The sequence below is a fragment of the Geotrypetes seraphini genome, chromosome 6 (assembly GCF_902459505.1).
Source record: "Geotrypetes seraphini chromosome 6, aGeoSer1.1, whole genome shotgun sequence".
Taxonomy (NCBI): domain Eukaryota; kingdom Metazoa; phylum Chordata; class Amphibia; order Gymnophiona; family Dermophiidae; genus Geotrypetes; species Geotrypetes seraphini.
In genome coordinates this window covers 256,340,058-256,367,532 of record NC_047089.1, presented here as the reverse complement: position 1 = coordinate 256,367,532, position 27,475 = coordinate 256,340,058, and the positions used below count along the sequence as shown (strand labels likewise).

The following is a 27,475-nucleotide window of genomic DNA, read 5'->3' as shown; positions in this document are numbered from 1 at the left end:
TCACGAGTGGTCTCTTCATCTGAAATCTTGCGTCTTATCACTCACCAGTTTGGCAAGCCATCAATAGGTCTCTCTGCCTCTCCATCAACCTCGAATTGCGACCATTTCTGATCCAGAATTCGCTGCAGTCACCAAATAGCGAAGAAAGCTTTCCTAATTCCTTGGACAGATCTTCTATACTACCCTTACCCTCCATTCCCGTTACTTCCAAAAGTAAAAGAGAACCCCCCCCCCCCACTAATAATAACTACATAAATATCTATATATGTCAAGATATAGCACAAATAACTTCAATAGCACCTTACTGGCCTCATCATACATGCCTACCAAACTTCTGCAGCTTCTGTTTCAGATACCACTCCATCTACCACTTTGTCCATATTTTGTCACACAGCCCAACAGCGCAATCTCTTCATCCAAATCTAAGTTCACTAGCTCTCACGACTTGCAAGTTGAGCGGAGATGGCTCACCTCTCTGAATTTTAAATGGACAAATTAGGGGGCGTGGCTTGGACGCGAATGATGATGGTCGGGTGAAGGCGAAGCTCCGTACAAACAAGCTTATTTTACGAAATTTACTACAAAAAAATTTATTTCCCATGATCTTGATGGTGATATAAATTGAAATCTGCATCCTCAACAGAGACGGAGAGACGTTTGAAGACGAAAAAATCAAAGTGAAAGTGCCGTTTTTAAAGTCTGAGAAGTAAGGAGTAAAAAGCAGGAGACTGACGAAATTTGATACTGCTGGTGAGCTACCTAACAACAAGCTTGAAAATTTCTTCTTTATAAATAATAAATGAGGAGGTTGTGCCTGTCGTGCTGTGGAGATAAGCTGTTTTAAAATAGCTCTCCTCTGCCGGAGATGAAGTAAAGTTAGCTATAAAACTTGACAACGGTTTTTTTTTTAAATCTATTTCCTTGCTGCCAAATTCAAAAAAAATTGTGAATGACTAATATAATATAATGTCATCTCCTCTCCTCTTCTGATATAAAAGATTGTTTGTTTTTTCTTGGGCTGTGAGAAAGATGACAGTATAAAAAACCAACGGTTTTTAACCTAAAAAAAATAATATCGAAGAATGAGAGGCGCTGGAAACTGATAAAAATATATACTTATACATATATTTCAAAAATACTGAAAGGATTACTGCTCTCCTTAGTAAGGGCTGCGATTGGGCTCATAAGAGGAAAGCAAGAAAAAAGGATTACTGAATTTTCAGCGCTGATGCAAAGTGTCAACAAAAAAAAAAAAAGTGACTAACAGATTTAACAAAATAAATCTGTAAAAGATTAAACAGCAATATCTAAAAATTAAGGAAAGAAAGGTTGCTAATTTGAATATTATTGCCTTCATAAAAAGCTGAGACAAGGCTTGAAGGAAGAGAAACAGAGAGAAGAACTACTGACATTTTTTTTTTACTCACAGCAATAGAACTTGAGACAAATAACTGACAGTTGCTCTAAGAATATTGAAATAAAAGTTTTGAGTCTGTTCTAATAAAAGATTGAGACAGATAATTAAGAAAGGAGAAAAGAAGGAAAAAAAAAAGGAAAAAGGCTGGAAAAAGAAAAATTTTAAAAAATATAGAAACAAATCCTGAAAGAAATCCACTCATCATAAATAGAATACTCAAAACAAAAAAGATAAGAGACAAAATATTGAAACTGATACCAAGAGACAGTGAAGATAAGCTGTAATAAAGAGAAGAAAAGAATAAAAGAAGATGACATCTAAAAAACAAAACAAAAATGATGCAGAAGCAAGTGGTTCCGGTATTGGTAGCAGCAATAAAAGATCAAAACCAGAGCCAAATAACACACCCTCAAAAGTTCCGTTGCCATCAGATGAAAGCCCCGACGTCATGGAAGAATTGAGACAAATTAAAGAAATAGTATTAGACAGCAATAAAAAACTAAAAAAAGCAATTGAAGATGCTGCAATTCTCACCAAAAGAGTTGATATAGTTGAAAATAAAATAAATGATCTAGAAAACAATACAGAACAACTAAATACAGACATGAGAAAATCTAAAATAATATGGAAAGAAGTTGAAGAAATTAAAAGAGACTTGGAAGACAGCCGAAATAGAGAAAGAAGGAATAATTTAAGGATCATCGGAATTCCGGAAGGGGTAGAAAAAAATGACCCTATAACATTCCTGGAACAATTTCTACCTAAAATACTACCTTTAAAATTCAAATCTGCATTAGAAATAGAAAGAGCGCACAGAATACCAACACAGAATAAAAACCTTCAATCAAGACCAAGAACTTTAATATTTAAACTTTTGAGACACCAACAAGCAGTAGAAATCTGCCAGCTAGCAAAGGAAAACAAAAACCTAAAATGTCAGGATGCAAGAATCCACATTGTTCCTGACTTTGCAAAAGAGACTGCACTACGAAGAAAACAATTCCTGGACATGAGACCCCAACTGCGAGCTCTAGGGGCTAGATATGGCCTTCTGTATCCAGCAGTAATGAAAATTACCATTGCTAACAAGACTCAAAATTTTTCAGATCCTACAAAACTTCAAGATTTCCTTGATCAATATGAACAGCCAATGTCCTCTTAAACAAGAACTTATTATCGAATAATATATTTGTGTTTATATTTATAATTATGTTTAAATTAATAAAACATAAAGATTAAATTGGAATACAAATGTAAAGTTCGATACAGAAACAGAAACAGATCTTTCAAATCCAACTGAAAGGAAATAGAAGAACATAGAACTGTGATTTAAACTACAGGAATATTCTAAACAACGAAATTGATTCTATGTCAAAAGGATCCAACATGCAATCTTGCCATGCTGATGAGAGATAAGATATGAACGAACATGAGACAAACGAAGGATTGGATTAAAGACAAAGAAATGAAATGGATATAGATTGAAAATTGACTGAAATAACAATAGACAAGAAAAACTTGAGACGCAAAATAAGACAGGAGGATTGTGAAAACTGAGAATAATTTCCTGATATTACCGGAATGTCATTTGTTTGTTAAACCCTTTTTACAAAACCAAGATACGATTTGTGACGACGACCAAGACAGTAACAGACACTCAGAGATGTTATTGCCACAGCTTGCTCTGAAAAGAAAAGAAAAGGAATGCTCTTCTGGACATAATAGTTTCCTACTCTTTGATTTGATATTCTAAAATGTAACTAATGACTATTTTGAAGGGAAAAAGTTAAAGGTAATCTCCTGAAGGTTGGACTGAGGAGAAATCTGTTCATCCTTTGTGACTGCCTTCAAACATATACCTAAGCCTTAAAAATATAAGTTATAATATTTCAATTACAACTATATATCATTTTGAATTAATTCATATATAACTGAATTAGTGGTATACATTGTTGTCATATGCAATAATTTCCTTAAAGAAAAGGGAAATAATATAAATTATACTTATTATTTTAAAATGAAAACATTTCTTGAAACCACTTAGAACTTACTGTTAGAAAACAATTATTTTATTATACAATACAAACCAAAACAACAAAAAAAAAAAAAAAAAAAATTATACATTGGGAATTTATAATGAAATAAAATAAATTAAAACATCTCTAAATGGAGAAATATAATTAAAAAAAAATAAAATAAAATAAAATAAAATAAAATAAATAATAATAGTAGTAAATAAATTTATATATTTTAATAGCTTGTAGGAGTTATATACACCTAACCTCAAAATGCGTATCCAAGTGGTCATACTAAAATGGGGAGGGAAGGGAGGGAAGGGAGGGAAGGGAATGGGAAAATATAATGGAAAATGGGAAAAAAAAGAAAAAGTGTACATTCTAAAATATTTTAAATACTGGGGGAAAAAATTAAGAAAAACAATTCATATAATTTTAAGGAAAATATATCAAAAATACATAAATGGATCTTAAAATAATATCCTTAAATGTTAATGGTCTAAATCATATGATAAAAAGGAAAAAAGCTCTACTATTTTTAAAAAGGCAAAATGCGGATTTATGCTTTATACAAGAGACCCACCTCTCAAATATTGAATCTAGTAAACTACAAGGAGGTTGGGTCAAACATTGTTTTTTCTCACCAGCTACAAGGAAAAAAGCAGGTGTTGCTATTCTGGTAAATAAAAAATGTACTGCTACATTCAAATTAAAGGCAACAGATATTAATGGAAGATGGATAATTGTGGAAATGAATCTGGGAAATACTACCATGACGTTGATTAATATATACGCCCCTAATTCGAACCAAAATGAATTTTTTAAAACTCTTCAACAACTGATATTGCCACTGGCTACTTCAAATCTAATAGTAGCTGGGGATTTTAATGCTGTTATGGATCCTCTATTGGACAAAAACCCAAGTAGATATATGAAATCAATGGGATTAGATAATTTAATACAAACTTGTGATTTAATAGATATTTGGCGAATACTTCATTTTAATGGACGGGAATTTTCATTCTGTTCTCATGTTCACAATTCCTTTTCAAGAATAGATTATATTTTTATATCAAAACACCTAGCACATCAAGTAACAAAAGCTGCCATTGATCCAATTATTTTATCTGATCATGGTGGGGTATGGATTGAAATTAAGATCACAGATCAAAATACAAATAGACCAATATGGAAGTTTGATAATACATTGCTTGCTGATCCAATATTTTGTGAAAATTTTCAAATAAAAATGAAAGATTTTTTTCAAGTAAATGATAAAGATGAGATCTCTAGAGAAATATTATGGGATGCATTTAAAGCATCAATAAGAGGACAAATCATTTCTTATTCGGCTTATCTTAACAAACAAAATAAAAAACAATACTCTAATTTAGAAAAAGAAATTAAAAATTTAGAATTAAAACTAATAAAAAAATGGGAATATTCTATACAACAAGAACTGTTAAAACTCAAATGTAAATACAATGAAATATCATCAAAAATGATAAGAAAAGATTTATTTGCACAGCAGGCACTGTATTATGGAAACTCAAATAAGTCGGGAAGAATACTGGCAAATTATCTAAAAGTGAAAAAAAAGAAAACAAAAATAATTGCTATAAAAGATGAAAATGGTGAAACACTTACACAAATTGATCCAATCTTAAAACAATTTCTAAAATTCTATAAATCTCTTTATTCTTCCGAGACTTATTTAAATAAAGAAAAGGAAGGTTTAGAATTCTTAAATTTATTAGAGGGTCCAAAAGTTCCTGAACATATAAAACGAAGTATGGAAGAACCAATATCACTAAAAGAATTAGAAACAGCTTTGAAATCCCTTAGAGTTGGATCCGCTCCAGGTGGTGATGGTTATACAGTTGAATTTTATAAAACATTTCAAAACTTTTTATTACCCTATTTATTAAATCTTATTCAATATCAACTTAATAAAGGTTGTACAAATGGCACTATGGCAGAATCATTAACAATAGTTTTGCCAAAGCCAAATAAAGATCCCACTTTGGTATCAAACTATAGACCAATCTCTTTAATAAATGTAGATGGAAAATTATTAGCAAAAATCCTTGCGTTAAGATTGGCTAAAGCTCTCCCACATATTATAAGTATGTCTCAAACAGGATTTGTTGCTCAAAGACATTCATCTCATAACACTAGACTAGCATTCCATATGTTATACTTAACAAAGAAAATGAACGAGCCCACTTTTGCTGTATCTTTAGATGCAGAAAAGGCTTTTGATAGAATAGAATGGACATTTATGTATCAAGCAATGGAATGGTTTGGTATAGGTCCTGGATTCTCACAAATGATACAAACATTATATAGCTCCCCTTCTGCTAGATTATACATTAATAATATGTTTTCAGAAAAATTCAATCTACAAAGAGGAGTTAGACAAGGTTGTCCTTTGTCTCCTTTACTGTTTGATATAGTTTTAGAACCCTTAATATTAGCAATCCAACAAGTAAAGGAGATACAAGGTATACCTCATTCAGATAAAGAATATAAAATATCAGCTTATGCTGATGATTTATTATTATATTTGAGGAACCCAGAATCTACCATTCCACATTTACTTGAACTAATTGAAAAATTTGGAAAATTTTCAGGATATAAAATAAATTGGAACAAATCAGAAGTACTTCCATTAAATATACATTGTACAAAAGGTTTATTTAAATCATTCTCTTTTGTTTGGAAGGAGGATGCTATTAAATATCTTGGAATTTGGATTACAAAAAATATAGATGACACAATGAAAATTAATGAAAAAAATTTATTACAAAAAATAACAGAGATGTGTGAGCAATGGAACCCTTTACACTTATCTTGGTGGGGAAGAATACAAACTGTTAAAATGATGATATTACCTGTAGTCTGTTACCAAATGGGAATGATACCAATTTTCTTCCAAAATTCTTTTTATAAAAAATTAAATAAAATATTGACAAAGTTTATTTGGCTTGGGAAAAATCCCAGAGTTGCTTTAGTGTCACTACAAAGACCAATTGCGGAGGGAGGGGTAAACTTTCCCAACTTCTATAGGTATCATCAAGCCTATATTTTACGTCAAGGTATGTATTGGATCCTCCCAGAGCCCAATGTAAATATCCCAGAATGGTTTTGGCTAGAATGGAGACTTATGTTTCCATTACGTCTTAGTCATGTAGTTAGTATCAAAATGCCAAGGCTATACAAAGAACATAAAATATTCATGGATACATGGAAAACTTTAAGATATATAAGTAATCTAACTCCTATTCCAATTAGTAAATCAACAACTCAAACAATTTGGTTAAACCCCAAGATCAAAATAGGCGGTTTCAAAATAATCTGGAAAAACTGGATGACAGCAGGTATTCGTATTCTAGACGATATAATAAAAAATGGTAAAATGCTGGAGTTTTCACAATTGCAACATAAATTTGATCTTAATAAAACACAATATTTTAGATGGTTGCAATTGAAGCAATCCATTCAAGAAGGGTTCCCTGAATGGAAAAATCTTACTAATTATCACAGCTTGGAATTCTTGTGTTTCCAGATAAATTCAATAGGACATGAAGCTGCACAGTGGTATAAATTAATATCTGGATATATAAATAAAAAACCAAAAAATGGTCTTAGAGACATTTGGAGCATTGAGATAAAGCACCAAATTAGTGCATCTCAATGGCCACGACTTTGGTCTTGGAGGTTAAAATGTACGTTGTCAGCATCTATGAGACAAACTTGGTTTTTTCTTTTACATAGAGCTTTATGGACCCCTACACGTTTACATAGAATTGATAGCTCTAAATCTAATAGATGCTGGCACTGTCATATTGAAATTGGGACATTAGACCATCTTCTATTCTTTTGTCCATTCATCTTAACATTCTGGAAATCAATTTGGCCTCAAATTAATAGGATGTTAGAAAACCCAGTAGCCTTGACATATGATACTATATTATTTGGAACAACAATGAGAACAAAAAGTCAAATAACATCAAATAATAACAAATTATTATACATTTTAACTGGAATAGCAGTACAACAAATCACATTGAATTGGAAAAATCATGACAGATTAAATTACACTTTCTGGTGGAATTCTGTTTGTCATATATATAAAATGGAACTTACCATAGCAACACAAAAAGGATATATTAATAAATTTCAAAAGATATGGAGACCATTAACAGAATTTTATAATGAATGATTAACTTTTCCCAAGATAAAAATTGATTAGAGGGAAATGAGATGGGATTTTATTTCTGATTTACACACTATATCAATGTTGAATGAATTTACAATAAAGTTGTTTTGAAATATTATTGATTGAATGGGAGGGAGGGAGGGAGGGGGAATACTACATTCAAAAGAAATTATATAAATCTAGATTTACTGCATAATATTATAAAACTTGTATAAAATTAATTTTCTAAAAAAATGTTAAACTTGAAGATGATAAGTATGTATATCAAGTGTATATATTTAAGTATCTAATAAGTTTATATGAAACACTTGTTGTAACAAAAGAAAATGAATAAAGATTATAAAAAAAAAAAAAAAAAAAAAATGGACAAATTTCCTCACTGCTGTAAAGGACTTTCACTGGATCAATTAAGCTGCTCAATTTCTATACTACTCCAGTTCTTGCTGTACCTCTCCAATAATGGTCTTTCCTATTCTTCTATCCAAACACATCTCAGCATTATTTAAGATCTTCCTTGTATATATCGCTCCTCACTTGGTATTTCAAGATCCAGTAGTACCCAGATTCCTTAACAGTCTCTTGCATATTAAACAGCCTTTATTCAAGCTCCTCCTCAATGGGACCTCACATTAGAGCTGGATGTCTTACCTCGTCCATCTTTTGAGGATGTTAAAACAATACATCTGAGCAAATAATAGTTCTTAAGGATATAATGTATAAGAGAGAGGGTTATAAGTAAAGCTATTACAACTTCTTACTAAATTTTTAATTTTTGGGGAGATCTCAATGTGGATTGTATAAGTCAAACAAACGCAATGCGTTCAATACTTCAACCCATGCAAGAGCACAAGCTCAATGCAACACACCATCATGGCATCTTCCCATGTGCATTTAATTGTGAATAAGTGTAAACACACTAAAATTAAATGTGAATCAAAAAACCCAATCTCTTGAACATAAGTATGACTGCACAACCCTGTAAATATCAAAGGACTTATGTTATCAAAGGACTTATCTTATGCCTTAGTAGCCAATTCAAAATCATCAATCTGCCCGTCACTGGAAAGCAGTAGTGGTTCTGCTGAACTTCAGTTTCAGAAAAAATCTTTCATCTGAAACCTCCTCTTAGAAAAATTGTAGAGTTACAGTAAGAGGAGGTTCCAGAAGAAGGATTTTTTCCGAAACTGAAGTTCAGCAGAACTACTACTGCTTTCCAGTGACGGGCAGATTGATGATTTTGAATCGGCTACTAAGGCATAAGATAAGTCCTTTGATAACATAAGATAAGTCCTTTGATATTTACAGGGTTGTGCAGTCATACTTATGTTCAAGAGATTGGGTTTTTGTTTCACATTTAATTTTAGTGTTTACACTTATTCACAATTAAATGCAGATTGAAAGATGTCATGATGGTGTGTTGCATTGAGCTTGTGCTTTTGCACAGGGTGAAGTATTGCATGCGTTGCATTTGTTTGACTTATACAATCCACACTGAGATCTCCCCAAAAATTAAAAAATTTTGTAAGAAGTTACAATTGCTTTACTTATAACCCTCTCTCTCCTTAAGAACTATTTGCTCAGTATTTGAGGTGTTCTTGAGTTTGGGTTTTACATCTTGATAAAACAATACATCTGACATACTTTATCCTTGTTGGCAATTACTTTAGCCAAACCAATGGGTAAACTTCAAGCCCTAATCTACAATTCCTACTTGGCAAGGTTTTTCTTCGTTCACATCCTCTGTTCCATCCTCTTACCAGTTTTATCTCCGTCATCATTTGTAAATTTGGAAACTATAACGCTATATAAGGCTTCATCCAAGGCTAGACAAATGCTGGGTTGTATCCGTAGAAGTTTTGTTACCCAGAAGCCGGAGGTCATAATGCCTTTGTACAGGACCATGGTGAGGTCTCATCTGGAGGTCTCATCTGTGCAATTCTGGAGGCCACACTACTGTAAGGATGTGCTGAGAGTCGGTTCAGAGAATGGCCACCAGGATGATCTCGGGGCTCAAAGATCTCCCGTACGAGAATAGGCTGGACAAATTGCGGCTATACTCTCTCGAAAAACGTAGGGAGAGGGGAGACATGATTGAGACATTTAAGTATATCATTGGCCGTATCGAGGTAGAAGATGATACTTTCCTTCTCAAAGGTCCCTCGGCCACTAGAGGGCATCCGCTGAAAATCAGGAGCGGGAAATTTCATGGTGACACCAGGAAGTACTTCTTCACGGAAAAAGTGGTTGACCACTGGAACGGCTCCCAGTGCAGGTGATCGCGGCCAGCAGTGTGCAAGATTTTAAGAAAAAGTGGGATGCCCACGTCGGATCTCTACGAGGGTAGTGTAGCGGTGATGTCATCAAAGCACAACCCCTAGGAGGGTAGTTAGGGGAGGGTTAATGGAGTGGGCAGACTCGATGGGCTATGGCCCTTTTCTGCCATCATTTTCTATGTTTCTATGTTTCTATATGTATTGGCTCCAACTTTACCTCAGCCAAACAGCTCTACCAAATCGTCTTAATTTAATGCAAAGTTTATATACTGCTAAATCTTAGTTGTTCCTGTCAATGAACTATATCAAACTGAGGCAGGCCAGTGTCTAATTGAACTCCTTCCAACTTCTTAGCACACTAGATATTGTTTTGCTATGCTTTTGGTTCTTTTATCTCCTGAACTTTGCATCATGGCCTTACAAAATCAAGATTTCTGCAGTTTTTCTTTACATATTTACATTCTCTACCTTTAATTGATATTTGTAGGGCAGCCACCTGGAGCTCCCCTCAAACATTTCTTATCTTGTTGAACTGTTCCATGCTGATTCTTTATCAAGTGTTACTACACACGGAGTCAAAGAATTTCAACCTGCCTCCTCCTCTTTGTGTGTCAGGTTGCTCCTAGTCAGAATTCAGCAACCCTCAGCTTTGGAGTCCATGTGTGGCTGTTACCTATCCTGCTTGTCCATGGAGAAAGCGAATGATGCACACCTGTAAGAGGTGTTCTCCGAGGACAGCAGAATACAACAGCCACACAATCCTGCCCTACCCATCCCTTGGTTGAAGTTCACTTTTCTATGGCATTAGCTTTCTACATGTTAACTAACAGGGATGGAATGTTCAAATGGATGTATTCACGCGGGAATCCCACACAAGCTCAGAAACCTTTATAAAGGTCAATCTGAGCTATTTGACAAGGGCCTCTCAGTGCCATCAGCTGTGACATCACCCATATGTGTGGCTGTTGTATCCTGCCATCCTCGAACACCTGTGTGTAACATTTGCTTTTATGCTGCCATTCAACCCAATGACATCACTTCCTCTAACTTAACATATTTGGCTATGGGAGGATTTTAAGTAAGGTTTCTTTTTTCTTTTCACTTAGAACCTATGTACAACTGGATATGCAACATATTAAAAATATATTGCTTTAGATGGCTTCTATCATCAGCAGTGTTAAAAGGACCATTCCTTGCTGGTCTTTCAATAGCACCTCCCAGATTTACACACACACACACACATTATCCATAAACAGACCCCTCAATCTATACACAATAATCAAAGTCCTGAAAAGCTTAGATTGAAAATTAAGAGGAGAGGAGAGATTGGAAGAGAAAAACTGGCAAAGCTACCTGACTAGGTTGAAGCTTCTTGAACACAGGCTTGTCTGGTACAATATAGTCATGCTCATGGAAGGCATGAAGCAGCAGGTATTCATTTCTTTCAGAGCGACCACCCATCAGCGTTCTTGACTGGTAAGAAAACAAAGTTTGAAAAGTGCAAAAATACCAGTAGAAACTGTTATAGCTTGAAGTACTTCAGCATGCTACATAGTAAATAAAAACAGATTACTCTATACTTAAGTCCATTTCTCTGGTTCTGCAGGTTTATATACACTAATTTGGAGGGGAGGGAGATCTTACAAGAGAACTAGTACAGTTACTGTTACTTGTTCTGACTGCTCATTAAAGCACAAGGTGCAACATGCTTTCAATACACTTTCTAAGAATCATTTATTCTTACTGGTTCAGATTTCCCATTAAAGCATAAGAAGTGACCCACCGCTGATGAGAGGCCCAGATTGGAACATGCAGGTAGGCCTCCGTAAGATCGAGAGACATCAGAATGACAGATCTCAGAGTCTCCATACGAAAGGACAGAACCCGGAGCGCATTGTTAAAAGATCCCTCTTTCTTGGGCACCACAAAGTAAATGTAATAATAATAATAATTTTATTCTTATATACCGCCAAAGCTGTGGTAGTTCGAGGCGGTTTACAATAAAGAAAAGCTGGACAATCAGCAAATATAGGTACAATTTAAGATCATCAACATACAGGAGAGCATGATACAGAGGTGAGGCATGAGAGATCTTGGGAACAATTCGGTTAGAGAGAGGAAGGGCTTAAGAGGACTTGGTTACAAATTGGTTAAACAAGTTTGTTTTTACAAGTTTTCTGAAACTTAGATAGGAAGAGGAGTGCGTGATAATGTTACCCAACCAATCGTTCAGTTGACCTGCTTGGAAGGCAAGTGTTCTGTTCAGATATCTTTTGGAACGGCAGGTACAAATCTTCCAAAGAAGCACTGGGACTATCACCTTGAGATCAATCAGCCACTACAGGGTCTGACAAAAAGCCCGCTTCTTCCAAGCCGCCTGACAAGGAGAAGAGAGGAAATGATCTGGCAAGGAGTGAGAAAATTCCAGAGTATAGCCGTCCCGAATCACCTCCAGGATTCACTGATCCATCATGATCTTGGTCCACCCCTGGTAAACTCCCACAACCGGGGGCCCACCGGCACCAGGGGAAGGGCCCACAATGAGTCATGAGGCTGGTCCGGTAGCGGAGGGGCTGATGGAGGAATCAGTGCCCCCCCCAGGCCACCCAAAAGGACTGAATGTGCTGAAAGAAACGGCTCATGGAGGGCCCGGAAGGAAAAGGAGCTGCCCCTCTAACAGGATGGTAACGGCGAAAATCACACAAACACCACCAAGCAATGACCCCCACAAAGAAGGGCGAGCCCAGTCCTCAGCAAGACAGGGCACCTTAGAGTCAGTCAACCAACTTGTCCAGATCCTCACCAAAGAACAACCCCCGAAAAGGAAATTTAGTAAGCTTTGCCTTAGATGTTGCATCCGCCAACCAACCCCAGAGCCACAGGGTATGGGGAGCGGGCCACACTTAGAGCAATGGACTTGGTCGAAGCCCGCAGCAGACCATACATGGCATCCAAGAGATAAGAAGCACCCATCTTAATCTTAGCCACCTCCTGATCCACCAAGGACCAGTCAGACTCCTGCTCCAATATGCTCAGACCACCGAAAACAAGTCTGAGCCACCAGACCGCCACACATTGCCGCCTGGACAGCCAAGGAAGCCACATCGAAATTCTGCTTGAGAAGAGACTCTATCCGACGATCCTCAGAGTCCTGGAAAGCCGAGCCGCCGTCAACCAGCACCGTATGCCACTGCGTAATGTCTGAGACCACATCCACCACAGGCGACTTCAAGGTATACCTATCCCCCTCAGGGATGGGATACAGACAAGCCTTGGACCACGCAAAATGAAAAGGTGTTTCTGGTACCTTCCAATGCATAAGCACTATCTCGAATATCCTGATGCATGAGAAAAGAGCGGGATGCCAAGCGGATCCCCCATAGCAGGGGTCCATTACTTGCGGGGGCTCCTTTGCGTCTTCCTCATAACGCAACACCGACACAACCTGAAAAATAAGCTCCTTGAGCACCACCAATGCATTCTCACCCGTTGGCAGCTCCTTGAAACATCCGCCAGCGGCATCTGTCCCCCCAAGAGGATCTTGGAGGTCCACTAAGGAGTCCAAGTCCTCATCAGGTGAAACTGCCTCCCCAAATAAAAAATCATCGTCCCACGAGACCCTTGGCCGCTTGGACGAAACTGGGGGGAGACTGGGTTGGATCCAGCGCTGAAGGGGGCCGAACAGTGGTGGACGCAAAGGGTGACCCTTCCCCCAAAAAACCCAAGACCCCTGGGGAGGAAACCGGACCCCCCAGCCGCCTGAATATAAGCCTTGCACAAGGCTAACACAAAATCTGGGGGGAAAAACCCTGGCAGCACAACAGAACTCACTGTTAAAGCAGAAGACCCAGAAGAAACCTGCCCGTCTCTCCATTACAGAGAGAAGGTCACATGAGGCTATAGACAAAATGGAGGAGCTTCCCACCAAAACCGGCGCAAAACCCACCAAAAAAAACTCCCTCAAGGCCTGCAACGACAAAGAAGCCTGAAGCGCTCCAGCCGCTAAAACAGGCAAGCCGGTAACAACGATAAGGGAATCCCCAGTACTAATGGCAGTAAGGGAAAACTTATTTCCCTGACCATCAGCAGCTGGGGAAATCCCTGTGTGGGCAGTAGGGGAAGCCCGGGCTTCCCCACTGCCTGCTGCCGATGCACAAAGCACTCATGCTTGCCGGCACCCAAAGCCAACGAGGATTTCCCTTCGCAGTGGCCGGTGCACTGCGAGCACAGGCTGGCCGCATCAACTTCACGTCTGAAGCACAATGAGCATTTTTCCCTTTACAAGTGCAGTTGAAGCAGGCTATTCAGAATGGGTTCCCTGAATGGAAAAATTTTAAAACTTATTTTAGCCTGCAAATCCTTTGCTACCAAACTGATTTAATAGGACATCAGGCTGCTCAGTGGTACATATTGATTTCTGGATTAATAAATAAAAAGCCAAAAAATAGTCTTAGAGACATTTGGAGCTTCGAGATCAAACAGTATATTTTTGTGTCTCGTTGGCCACAAATTTGGAATTGGAGATTAAGATGTACAGCGTCAGCATCTATGAGACAAACATGGTTATTTTTGTTACATATAATTTTCTGGACCCCAGTTAGATTACATAAAATAGATAGTTCTAAGTCTAATAGATGCTGGCATTGTCATATTGACATAGGGACTCTGGATCATCTGTTGTATTTTTGTCCATTTATATTAATATTTTGGAAATCCATATGGGGACAAATTAATCTAGTTTTAGATTCAAATATTCCATTAACATATGAGGCTATAATTTGTGGAACAATTTTACATGTTAAACCCACTTTAGATAAGTATAAAAGTCGTCTATTTTTAATTCTTACAGATATAGCCATTCAATTGATTACAAGTAATTGGAAGAATCATGATAGAATAAATTATACTTTCTGGTGGGTGAATGTGTGTACTATATACAAATATGAACAAATTAATGCAGAGTGTAGGGGATTTAGTGGAATATTCAACAAAATTTGGTGCCCATTGACTACATTTGTACAAATATAATACTTTTATTTTGTCTTACTTTTTTCTTGGTTTATTTATCTTTACACATCCAGGGAGGGTGGGGGGTTGGGAGGAAATATTGATAATGATATTTTAGGTAACTTGGTTTCATTTTATATTATTTGCTTGGTTCTTATGTTATTACTATATGCAAAATAATGTAATTATTGAATGATAGTTCTGTTATCTATATAGATATTAGTGTTATGACCGAATGCAATAATATACTGTTCTTTTATTTATATAACACTGTTCTTGTTTAAAAATCAATAAAGAATTATAAAAAAAAAAAGTGCTCATTGTACAACCCGCTACTAGCTGAAAAGAAAAAGTGCCGGTTAGCAATTAAATGCAATTAGTCAATTGAAGGTTTCCCTTCAGACCAGCACTGCCTCAGGATTTTTTGTCAATATAACACTACTTGAACAGAACCCACTGGCTCTCTAAGCCATATGCCTTGTCAGTATCAGTGGCAAGGCTTACAGCTGAGGCACCTTTACAGAAAAAATTTTGGGGAGGTGAGGAGAAGGACTCAACCCGTCGAGTGTGGCACCCCCCCCAAGGTCAGACAGACCACCAAAAGGGTCCCCCCCAAGCTCAATTCGGCACTACAGACAGGGACCAGAGGACATCAAACACAAAACCTACACTAACTCAGGGAAGACTGCACAGGCTTACCACCGCCACCTTCTGGAGACTGAGAGCAGACTGATTGTACTTTGGACTGCACAGCCCACTTGGACTACACTTCTCCCTCCATATCCATGGTGGTTAGGGGCAGAGCCAGCCCGCAAATAATTCTCGGGCTGGTTCTGCCCCTAAACCCTGCTACCCTCAGTAATTTTAAGCCCTGTAAGCCTCCCTTAAGCCTTACCTAGTGGTCTAGCGGGTTTTCGGACAGGAGCAATCTTCCCACGCTCCTGCCCCGTGCAAATCGCTCACAGGAAATGGCTTCCTTGAGCTCCCATTGTCTCTCGAGCTATTTCCTGTGAGCGATCTGCATGGGACAGAAGTGTGGGAAGATCGTTCCTGCCCGAATATCCGCTAGACTACCAGGTAAGGCTTAAGAGGGGGCTCAAAGGGCTTAAAATAACCCAAAAAATGAAAGTGATTTTTTTGGCAGAAAATCACAAATAATTGAACTGTAGATATGGAAACCGTGAATATGGAGGGGGAAGTGTACAACCAAAAGTTTGAGTCTCATGACCTGCTGGTCATGGTGAGCTATTACCCATCAGTGAGCTGTGCAGATCTGGAGAGACGCTTAAAGAAAAAGACATTACCATAATGTTGCCAGCGATGCTGGTGATCTGCAGTGCCAAAGGAAGGACATTGAGCTCACACATAATCTGCAAGATAAATCTGGCATCCATCCAAGTGCTCTCTAGCATGTACAGCAGGTGTGCAGAATCACTGCAGATAGGAGAAAGGGAAGACAGGGAAGTATGCTTACAAACAAATACCTAGAATTCATTACATACATGCTAGCTAAAAAGAAGCTAAACTAAAACATATCATCCACTGCAACATAGTACCTTGCTAGCACTCCTAGACAGAGGGCAAGTCCTCATATTCAACTGAAGCAGCTCACCATCAAATTAGGAAGAATAGTGGATCTAAAAGTGGTATGAAAATGTATCTCTTAAGGACTTTGCATCTTAAATACAACAGGTAATGCGTGTGGTTTACAGCAAACCTCGGCTGCAAAAATAGAACTCCTGAGCAATTATGCAAATTTCCAGCATTTCCATGTTATGAAAAATATACAACAACGAAAACAATACAGAAAAATGTTTAGAAAAATTACAGAAAAGTTCTTAAATTACCACAGTCTCGTTGTGCAACTTTGCTGGAGCACAATAGATGTACAGAATTTTGTATGAGTATGCAAGGATGCTAACAGAACATCTGTTCAAGATTATATTGAGACAAATGAATCTGCTCAGGCAAAACCCACACATAAGAGTCATTCCCCCTTCTTTCTAATACAGAAAACAAAAGTATAAATTGCAGGAAGCTGCAATGATACAATGCTTCTAATAACACCACACAGTGATACACATGGAGCAGTGTGGGCTTAGAGAGGCGTTCACACAGTGAATACGGGACTGCAAGAATTATCCTTACAGGGACACTGGCACACTTCATAAAAGAGGAATTTTTTAAAATGTACGCCACCGACTTCTTGCCAAATTTAGTTAAGCCTTGCATGTCTTTTAACCTTTCCTAACCTAAAACTATTTATTGAGCACAATCTAAAAAATTTTCAATGTTTTTCTTTTGCAAGTCCTCACTCCAAGCTACGGCAACTCATTTTTGTAAGTCTTCAACCATTTAAGAACATCAGCCCCCAAATTTCAAAACAAAATCTCAAATCATATTTTAGGTGCACCACTAGTGGCAGGGATCGGTAGTCAAGGTACACTGGCATAGACAGGTACAAGGACACAGGAATATAGAAACATAGAAACATAGAAAATTGACGGCAGAAAAGGGCCTTAGCCCATCAAGTCTGCCCACACCAATGACCCACTCCTTCTTGACGGAGGCAAGTGGCATACTGTCTTGACGGAGGCAAGTGGCACCTTATAGACTAACAAATTTATTGAAGCATAAGTTTGAGGATCAGAGATCACTTCTTGAAACGCCTGAAGTGAAGTTTAAGACATGGGTACATGTAGGGCAGGGTGTGGAAAGAGAGAGATAATGGCTGCATAAGAGTGAAGACCAGGTTGCACTAAATTCACCATTTGTTTAACAAACCACGCGTCTGGAGCACTTTTTCCATTAAAAGTGCTCACTACACAAAATGCAAGTCAGCAAAAAGAAAAAGTGCCGGTTAGCAATAAAAATCAATAACAGAGAATTGAAGGCTTTCCTTCAGACCGGCACTGCCTCAGGATTTTTTTTTTTTTTTTTTTAAACAAACTAAGCCATATGCCGTGCCGGTATTGATAGTAAGGCTTACAGCTGAGGCAACTCTAGAAAAATTTTGGGGAGGTGGAGGAAATGGGGGGAGGGACTCAACCCATCGAGTGTGACACCCTCGAGGTCGGACATACCCCCCCGAAAGGGTCCTTTCCAAGATCAGTCCGGCATCAGACGAGGACAAGGCGACCACTACACAACTTCCAACAGCCCTACACTAAACCAGGGAAGACTGCAACAGCTTACCACTACCTGCTGGAGACTGAGAACAGACTGAATGTATTAGGGACTACAAAGCCACTTGTACTACAGTCAAAAGTTTGTCTCATTCTCTACCTGCTGGTCTTGATGAGCTATTACCCATCAGTGAACTGTGCCAGTCTGGAGAGATGCTGAAGAAACTGAACATAAGAACATAAGAAACGCCTTCACCAGATCAGACCCTAGGTCCATCTAGTCCGGCGACCCGCACACGCGGAGGCCAAGCTAGGTGCTCCCTGATGGAGACCTTGATTACCAGTATCCCTCAATGTGATTTGCAAGAAGGTGTGCATCCAATTTGCGCTTGAATCCCAGAATGGAAGTCTCCGTCACAACCTCCTCCGGGAGAGCATTCCAAGCGTCCACCACTTGCTGTGCGAAACAGAACTTCCTGACATTTGTTCTGAGCCTGCTGCCCCTCAGTTTCAGTCCATGACCTCTTGGTCCGTGTCACATTTGAGAAAGTAAATAACGATGTTTCTTGGTCTATTTTGTTGAATCCTTTTAATATTTTAAAAGTCTCTAACATATCCCCTCGCAGCCTCCTCTTTTCGAGGGTGAACAGTCCTAGTTTTCCGAGGCGTTCCTTGTAGCTCAAATTTTCCATACCTTTGACTAGTTTCGTGGCTCGCCTCTGCACCCTCTTTCTTTAGGTATGGAGACCAGTGTTGGACACAGTATTTATTCCAAGTGTGGTCTGACCATTGCTCTGTAAAGCGGCATTATAATGTCCGCTGATCTACTCGTGATCCCCTTCTTTATCATGCCCAGCATCCTGTTTGCTTTCTTTGCTGCCAACGGCTTCAGGTTCCTGTCTATCAGAGCCCCCAAGTCCCTTTCTTGTTCGCTTTTGCCTAATGTTACGCCTAACAGTTTATATTCATGTTCCTTGTTTTTCCTGCCCAGGTGCATCACTTTGCACTTTTCTATGTTAAACTTCATCTGCCATTTGTCCGCCCATTTCTCCAGCCGGTTCAGATCCTTCTGAAGATCCTCACAGTCCTTTAGTGAGCCAACTGCCCGACATAGTTTTGTGTCATCTGCAAACTTCATTATATTACTTGTTGTTTCCTCTTCCAGGTCATTTATAAAGATATTGAACAAGATGGGCCCAAGAACCGAGTCCTGGGGCACGCCACTAGTCACCATCTCCCAGTCCGAGAATTTCCCATTTATGCCTACCCTCTGCATTCTGTTTGCAAGCCGTTTGCCAATCCATCTGAGCACGTCTCCATCAATTTCATGACTTAGTAGTTTCTTCATGAGCCTTGCGTGCGGAACCTTGCGAACGCTTTCTGGAAGTCTAAGTAAATTATATCCACCGGGTCTCCGCTATCGATTTGTTTGTTCACTATCTCAAAAAATTGAAGTAAATTCGTCAAACATGACTTCCCCTTCCTGAAGCTGTGTTGACTAGCTCTCATTAGGTCGTGCTTTTCCAGGTGTTGCACTATGCTATCCTTAATTAGCGCTTCAACCATCTTCCCAGGAACCGACGTAAGACTCGCAGGTCTATAGTTGCACGGTTCTCCTCTCGATCCTTTTTTGAATATTGGGATGACATTCGCTATCTTCCAGTCATCTGGTATTTGCCCGGTTCTAATTGACATGTTAGCTAGGATTTGTAATAGTTCCCCAATTTCAACCTTAAGCTCCTTCAATACTCTCAGGTGAATTCCATCCGGTCCAAGGGGGCCGCGGCGCGAAGAAGAACCAAAGAAGCAGCCGCGTGGCAGAAGAGGGCAGTGGCAGCGGACTTGGACCAGGAAGAGGAGAGGTAGCCGGGAGAGGAAGAGGGCAGCGGCGAGGAATGGGCAGTGGCAAGAGTTAGCTCCGCCCACCCGCGTCACCACCCGAGTCAGCGCCCGGACTCTCCCTTAAGAGAAGGGGGGCCGCGGCGCGAAGAAGAACCAAAGAAGCAGCCGCGCAGCAGGAGAGGGCAGCGGCAGCGGACTTGGACCAGGAAGAGGAGAGGTAGCCAGGAGAGGAAGAGGGCAGCGGCGAGGAACGGGTAGCGGCGAGAGTTAGCTCCACCCACCCACATCACCAGCCACGTCACCACCCACGTCAGCGCCCGGACTCCCCCTTAAGAGGGGGGGGGGCTAACGGCCCGCGGCTGTTCGGCGCGCAGTGAAGGCGAGCGGCAAAGGTGCTCGCCTTAGCGAGAGCGCCTTTGTGAAGGGTCTTGAGAAGGGTCGAGCAAAGACAGCCAAGGACTCCAGAACACCAGGTAAGGAAGAAGCGAGCATGCATGTAAGGAGAGCACACACATAAGAAGAAAACACACAATAAGACACACAAGACAGGAAAGGATAAAGAAGCAGCAGGCTCCGGGGACAAGAAAGAGGCCCAAGAGAGGATAACAGACCCACCAAGACAAAAAGCGGCAGAAGAAGTAGACAAGAAAGAGCCAAGCACAGGAGAGAGCACAGCGCCCGCCCACATAAAGACATAAGACAAGGGAGAGAGCATCTAGTGGACTGCGAAGAAAGAGAAATGGAAGCAGCAGGAACCCGGAGGAGCTTTCCAGTGTACTGCACGGAGTGTCATATGTATGACTACCTTCCCTCGGGAAGGCAGGCATACATATGCAGTCGGTGTCAGGAACTGGAAAGCCTGAAGAAGGAAGTTGGTCGACTGCAGTGCAGGGTTCAAGAGTTGGAGGGGCTCCACATCTTGGAAGCACCATTCAAGACAACTGATGACCCCGCAAGAGAAAGCCACATCGAGGAGCAAGTAAGGGAGCTCGAAAGGTTCATCGAGGAGGCCTACAGGCAGGTAGAAGAGCAGGATCATCAGCAGCGCTGGAGCGAGGAAGCTACGTCTACACGAGATGGAGGACAGGGGCCAACAGATGGAAGACAGGAACCAACAGACGCCAAGGATGAAGGACCACATGGAAGATTCGAGCAAGCAGAGAGGGCGAAGACTGGTGGGTACCCCGGAAGAGAAGTACTGAACCACATCGAGGATACAGACTTGAGACCAGTGAGGAAGCTGAAGAAGGAGAAATCTGCAGTCAACGTGGGAGACTCAATCCTGAGAGAAGTGGACAGTCACATAGCAGGAGGGAGAGAAGATCGGCTAGTGACCTGTCTCCCAGGAGCAAGAACGAAGGACATCACCGACAGAATCGAGAGGATCCTGGATGGCGCAGAAACAGAAGAGACAGCAGTGATAATCCACGTGGAAACAAATGATGTCAACAGGAGAAATTACAGCAGGACTACGCTAACTGAACAGTTCAAGATCCTAGGAAGGAAACTGAAGCTGAGGACACAGAAGATAGCATTCTGAGATTCTGCCAGTACCGAGGGCAGACGTGAAGAGGCAGACCGAGCTACAAGCAATAAACGCATGGTTGAGGAGATGGTGCGAAGCAGAAGGATTCCTTTTTGTGAGGAACTGGACAACTTTTGGGGGAAGAACAAGCTCTTCAGGAGGGACGAACTACACCTGAGCAAGGCAGGAACGAGGCTGCTAGCAAACAACGTCAAGAGAGGAATTGAACAGGCTTTAAACTGAGAAGAAGGGGAAAGCCGACAGTCGACCTGACGTCGACGGTTCAGACAAGAGTATCCAAAGAAGATACTGAGCGGGAAAAATTCTGGGAACAAGCAAGAGACGAACAACAGAAACTGTTGACCAACAAGAGGGGCAAACAGATAAAATTAGAGGAACAGGAGAGATCGGGAAATCAGGTTGCAGACGAAAAAGAGCACCAAAAAATGAGGAAAAAAGGAACAGAAATCATGGACTGGCAGCCCAAATAGGGGATGGCAAGAGGAGCAAAACACATGTAAAACCAGCAGAGAAAAGAAAAGACCAGGACTTAAATTGCTTGTACGCAAATACAAGGAGCCTAAAGTCCAAAATGGGAGAATTAGAAGACACAGCCACAAAAGAAGACCGAGACATCATTAGAATCACGGAAACATGGTGGAACGAGGATAACCAATGGGACGTAGTACTGCCAGGGTACAAACTCTATAGAAGAGACAGGACCCACAAGAAGGGTGGAGGAATAGCACTATACATAAAAGACACCATTCCCTCGTCCGGAGTGGATATAGAACCAAAGGCGGAAGGATTGGAGTCATTATGGGTTAAATTACCGGGAATAAATGGCCTTGACATAAGATTGGGTCTATACTATCGTCCACCTGGACAAACGGAAGCAAACGACAAAGATATGGCAGCAGAATTGAGGCGGGAAGGCAACAACAGGAACATGACAGTAATGGGAGATTTTAACTACCCCGGGTTAAACTGGAATATTGGAAACTCGAACTGTGCGAGGGAAACAGAATTCTTAGAGGCTGTGAGGCACTGCTTTATGGATCAGCTTGTCAAGGAACCAACAAGAGGAACTGCCACTCTTGACCTAATCCTTAACGGAATAGGGGGACCTGCAAAAGAAGTGGAAGTAGTAGGACCACTAGGAAACAGCGATCACAACATGATCCAGTACAAATTAGGAGTAGGTACAGCAAAAGGGAAGAGAACCACAGTGACAACGTTCAACTTCAAGAAAGGGAACTATGATGCTATGAGAGCAATGGTAAGGAAAAAACTCAGAAACAGCTCAAGGAAAACAGAAACTGTAGAGCAAGCCTGGGCTCTATTCAAGGGCACAATGCAAGAAGCACAACATATGTACATCCCCAGATTTAGAAAAGGGTGCAAAAAAAAACGAACAAAAGATCCCGCATGGATAAACAATGAGGTGAAGAAAGCGATAGGAGATAAGAAAAAATCATTCTGGAAATGGAAAAAGGACCAAACTGGGGAAAACTGGAAGGAACACAGGAAACTCCAAAGAGAATGTCATCAAGTGGTTAGGAGAGCGCAAAGAGAATACGAAGAGAGGCTGGCCAGGGAGGCAAAAAACTTCAAATCATTCTTCAGATATGTTAAAGGGAAGCAACCGGCGAGGGAGGAAGTAGGACCGTTGAATGATGGAGACAGAAAGGGAGTGATAAAGGAGGAAAAAGAGGTAGCCGACAGGTTAAACAAATTCTTCTCGTCAGTCTTCACAAGCGAGGACACATCCAGTGTACCAGAACCCGACGTGATCTTCCATGGTGATCAAGAAGAAAAACTGTCAACAACAGAGGTGACTATGTTTCCACTATCAACAGGGACAATGTAACAAAAGAGAGTCAGAAAAGATACTGTATAAACAAAAACAAACCGACTCTATAATGGTAACTCAACCCACGAGGAGGACCCGTTGTGCTAAAATACAGCTCAGAGGTATAAAACTCTAAAGAGGAGGAGGTAACCCCCTCTTAGGAAAAAGAGTTTATTTTCCAATCATTGCTTCATAACAAACGAGTCCAACTCAGAGGTTTGAATGATTGTAAAGTATATATGTCTCACTAATAATGCAATATGCATTCAAAAACGTTTTTCAAAAAATCAGAATTTCTGCATTCAGGTAAGCACTAAAAACTTTGCATTCATATAGTAAATTCTCAAAAAAAGATACTTGTCAGGGTCCCGACGTGGCCCCGTTTCGGTGTTTACTTCAGGAGACCCCGTCTGGCTGATTAGCTTGCTTACAAATTGACAACCATGTAACATTTAAATGGAAGATCGTTCAGCAGATGAAAAAATTCTAGAATTCTAGAATTTTTTCATCTGCTGAACGATCTTCCATTTAAATGTTACATGGTTGTCAATTTGTAAGCAAGCTAATCAGCCAGACGGGGTCTCCTGAAGTAGACACCGAAACGGGGCCACGTCGGGACCCTGACAAGTATCTTTTTTTGAGAATTTACTATATGAATGCAAAGTTTTTAGTGCTTACCTGAATGCAGAAATTCTGATTTTTTGAAAAACGTTTTTGAATGCATATTGCATTATTAGTGAGACATATATACTTTACAATCATTCAAACCTCTGAGTTGGACTCGTTTGTTATGAAGCAATGATTGGAAAATAAACTCTTTTTCCTAAGAGGGGGTTACCTCCTCCTCTTTAGAGTTTTATACCTCTGAGCTGTATTTTAGCACAACGGGTCCTCCTCGTGGGTTGAGTTACCATTATAGAGTCGGTTTGTTTTTGTTTAACAACAGAGGTGAGCCATGAGGATGTCCTCCAACAGATAGATAGATTGAAAAGCGACAAATCACCAGGCCCGGACGGAATCCACCCTAGCGTACTAAAAGAACTAAGAAATGAGATAGCGAGTTTGCAACCTATCCTTGAAAACTGGAGAGATCCCGGAGGACTGGAAGATAGCAAATGTTACACCTATCTTTAAAAAGGGGTCAAGAGGAGACCCGGGAAACTATAGGCCGGTAAGTTTGACATCGGTTCCAGGCAAGATGGTAGAAGCACTGATAAAGGACAGCATCTGTGAGCACATCGAAAAAAATGGGCTGATGAAAGCGAGCCAACATGGCTTCTGCAAGGGAAGATCGTGCCAAACAAACTTACTGCACTTCTTTGAGGGGGTAAACAGCCAGTTGGACAAAGGGGAACCCGTAGACATCATTTACCTCGACTTCCAAAAGGCCTTTTACAAGGTACCCCATGAGCGGCTACTTAGGAAGTTGTGGAACCACGGGGTGGAAGGGGAAGTACACAGATGGGTCAAACACTGGTTGGCAGGCAGAAGACAGAGGGTTGGAGTGAAGGGTCACTACTCGGGCTGGAGGAAGGTCACGAGCGGAGTTCCACAGGGGTCTGTACTCGGACCGCTGCTGTTCAATGTATTTATTAATGACCTGGAAACGGGGACAAAATGTGAAGTTATAAAATTTGCGGATGACACTAAACTCTGTAGAAGGGTTAGAACTACGGAAGAGTGTGAGGACCTACAAAGGGACCTAAACAAACTGGAGGAGTGGGTGAATAAATGGCAGATGAACTTCAATGTAGGGAAATGCAAGGTCATGCATATAGGGAGAAAGAACCCAATGTTCAGCTACCAAATTGGGGGATTAGTATTAGAGGGAAGTAACCTTGAAAGAGATTTGGGTGTACTAGTGGACACAACAATGAAGTCAACGGCACAATGCGCAGCAGCCGCGAAGGCGGCAAACAGAATGTTGGATATTATTAAGAAGGGTATTACGACCAGAATGAAAGAAGTCATCCTGCCGTTGTATCGGGCAATGGTGTGCCCGCACCTGGAGTACTGTGTTCAGTATTGGACACCGTACCTTAAGAAGGATATGGCAATACTTGAGAGGGTCCAGAGGAGAGCAACACGAATGATTAAGGGCATGGAAAACCTTTCATACACTGAAAGATTGGAGAGACTGGGGCTGTTCTCCCTGGAAAAGCGGAGACTCAGAGGAGACATGATAGAGACCTACAAGATCATGAAGGGCATAGAGAAAGTAGAGAGGGATAGATTCTTCAAACTTTCAAAACATATAAGAACAAGAGGGCATTCGGAAAAATTGGAAGGGGACAGATTCAAAACAAATGCTAGGAAGTTTTTCTTTACCCAGCGTGTGGTGGACACCTGGAATGCACTTCCAGAGGACGTAATAGGACAGAGTACGATACTGGAGTTCAAGAAAGGATTGGACAATTTCCTGCTGGAAAAAGGGATAGAAGGGGTATAGATAGGGGGCTACTGCGCAGGTCCTGGACCTGTTGGGCCACCGCGTGAGCGGACTGCTGGGCACAATGGACCTCGGGTCTGACCCAGTGGAGGCATTGCTTATGTTCTTATGTTAATCTGATAGTATATCTTTTCCAAATCCACATTCACTGTGGTGAGGCTTTCCTCTATGACTCCGTTGAATACCCTCCCTGTTTCTGGCATTGTTGTAGTGTCCTCATTGGTGAAGACAGAGGCAAAGAATGAATTTAGCCTATCTGCAATCTGTTTGTCTTCTTTAATGCACCCTTTTCTCCCTAGGTCGTCGAGAGGGCCTACTGCCTTCTCTTGCTGGTTTCTTCCCTTTGATATATCTAAAAAGGTCTTGAAGTTTTTGGCTTCTTGCGTTATCTTCTCCTCATAGACTTTTTTGGCGTCTCTTACCGCTTTATGACACTTTTTCTGGTCTATCTTGTGACAGTTCCAGGCCTCCGTTGTTTTTTCACATTTCCATTTTTTAAACGAGTTCCTCTTTTCCCTCACTGCATCCTTCACTTCTTTAGATAGCCAAGCTGGCTCACCTTTGTTCTTGTTTCACCTTCTTTTGGATATCAGCGGAATGTAGATATTCTGTGCTTCGGTGATGGTGTTTTTCAGTAGGGACCATGCTTGATCAACCGTTTGGATTTTGGCTTTTCTCTTCTTGAGCCGTTTATTAACCATAGCTCTCATGCTGTCATAATTCCCTTTTTTGAAGTTAAAGGTTTTGTTTTTAGTCTTGATTGGTCTCCCCTTACCGATGCCAATTTTAAATTTGATCATACTGTGATCACTTGTCCCCAGCGGGGCCGTAACTTCTACATCAGTTGTCCTTCCAGTTATGCCATTTAGGACCAAGTCCAGGGTTGTGGTTCCTCTTGTTGGTTCTCCCACTAACAAACACAATACAGTATTTTAGAATAGTGATTCTTTGGAGTCAAATATACTCTGGTAAAGGTATATGTCCCAAAAGAACAGCAGGGAAACTTTCTGCAGAGCCTAATCCCCTCTATATTATATAAGAAATAGGGGGCCTTGTTGTGCGGAGGGACTTTAATTTAATCATGACTCCCCACTTCCAGGGAGGCCGCAATCAACCCCAAAACCTGTAGAAAGTCCTGCCCCCGAGGACAGCAACAAACCATCAGGGAGTGAATCTGTGACTAGAATTTGCACACCCTGGCTTCTGGAAGGTACATGCTCCCAACAAAAGCAAACACTCTTCCTCCTCTTCTTACTTTTTTACTTTCTTCTTTTTTTAAAACATGGAAGGGAATCTAACTTAACAGGTTCTACACCCATGTTAGATTCCCCTACTAGTCCTTATAATATAGAAAAGATCCATGTTTTTCATGTTCAAGCGTCCAGATAATAGAAAAAAACACTTTACAGGCTCTACACCCAAAGTGGATTCCTGAAGTAGTATGGAAAGGCGGATGCAATGTGGATCGATGCCTCAATGGAAACTGAATTCGGTACTTTGTAGCCCCAAAATGCTATGCTTAGGTAGGTCTGGTACAAAAGAAACAGCCTCAAAAAGTAGGTCAAAAACACAGAGTTGGTTTCTGAGAATCTCGATCAAATTGCCTTCTTATGCAAGTCTGCGCAGTGGAGTCCATAGGAAAATAAAGTTCAAAGACTGTTGGAAATTAAGAAACTAGAGCTGGAATGCCATGGCTAAAACAAGTTCAAATTTAAGCTGTATTTTTGATAAAAAGATTGGGTGTCCCA

At 40.3% G+C, this 27,475-nt stretch overlaps 1 protein-coding gene across 4 annotated transcripts in view; it reads right to left on the bottom strand.

The window, feature by feature from the left end:
• Positions 1–27,475, bottom strand: part of POLA1 (DNA polymerase alpha 1, catalytic subunit) — an 874,681-nt gene that overhangs the window by 654,890 nt on the left and 192,316 nt on the right. For all 4 annotated transcript variants that reach the window (XM_033948024.1, XM_033948022.1, XM_033948023.1 and 1 more), the window contains exons 21-22: positions 16,239–16,368; positions 11,281–11,400 (exon numbers count right to left, since the gene is read on the bottom strand). In XM_033948024.1, the coding sequence (XP_033803915.1) occupies positions 11,281–11,400; positions 16,239–16,368 (250 nt within the window). The remainder of the gene's footprint in view (positions 1–11,280; positions 11,401–16,238; positions 16,369–27,475) is intronic.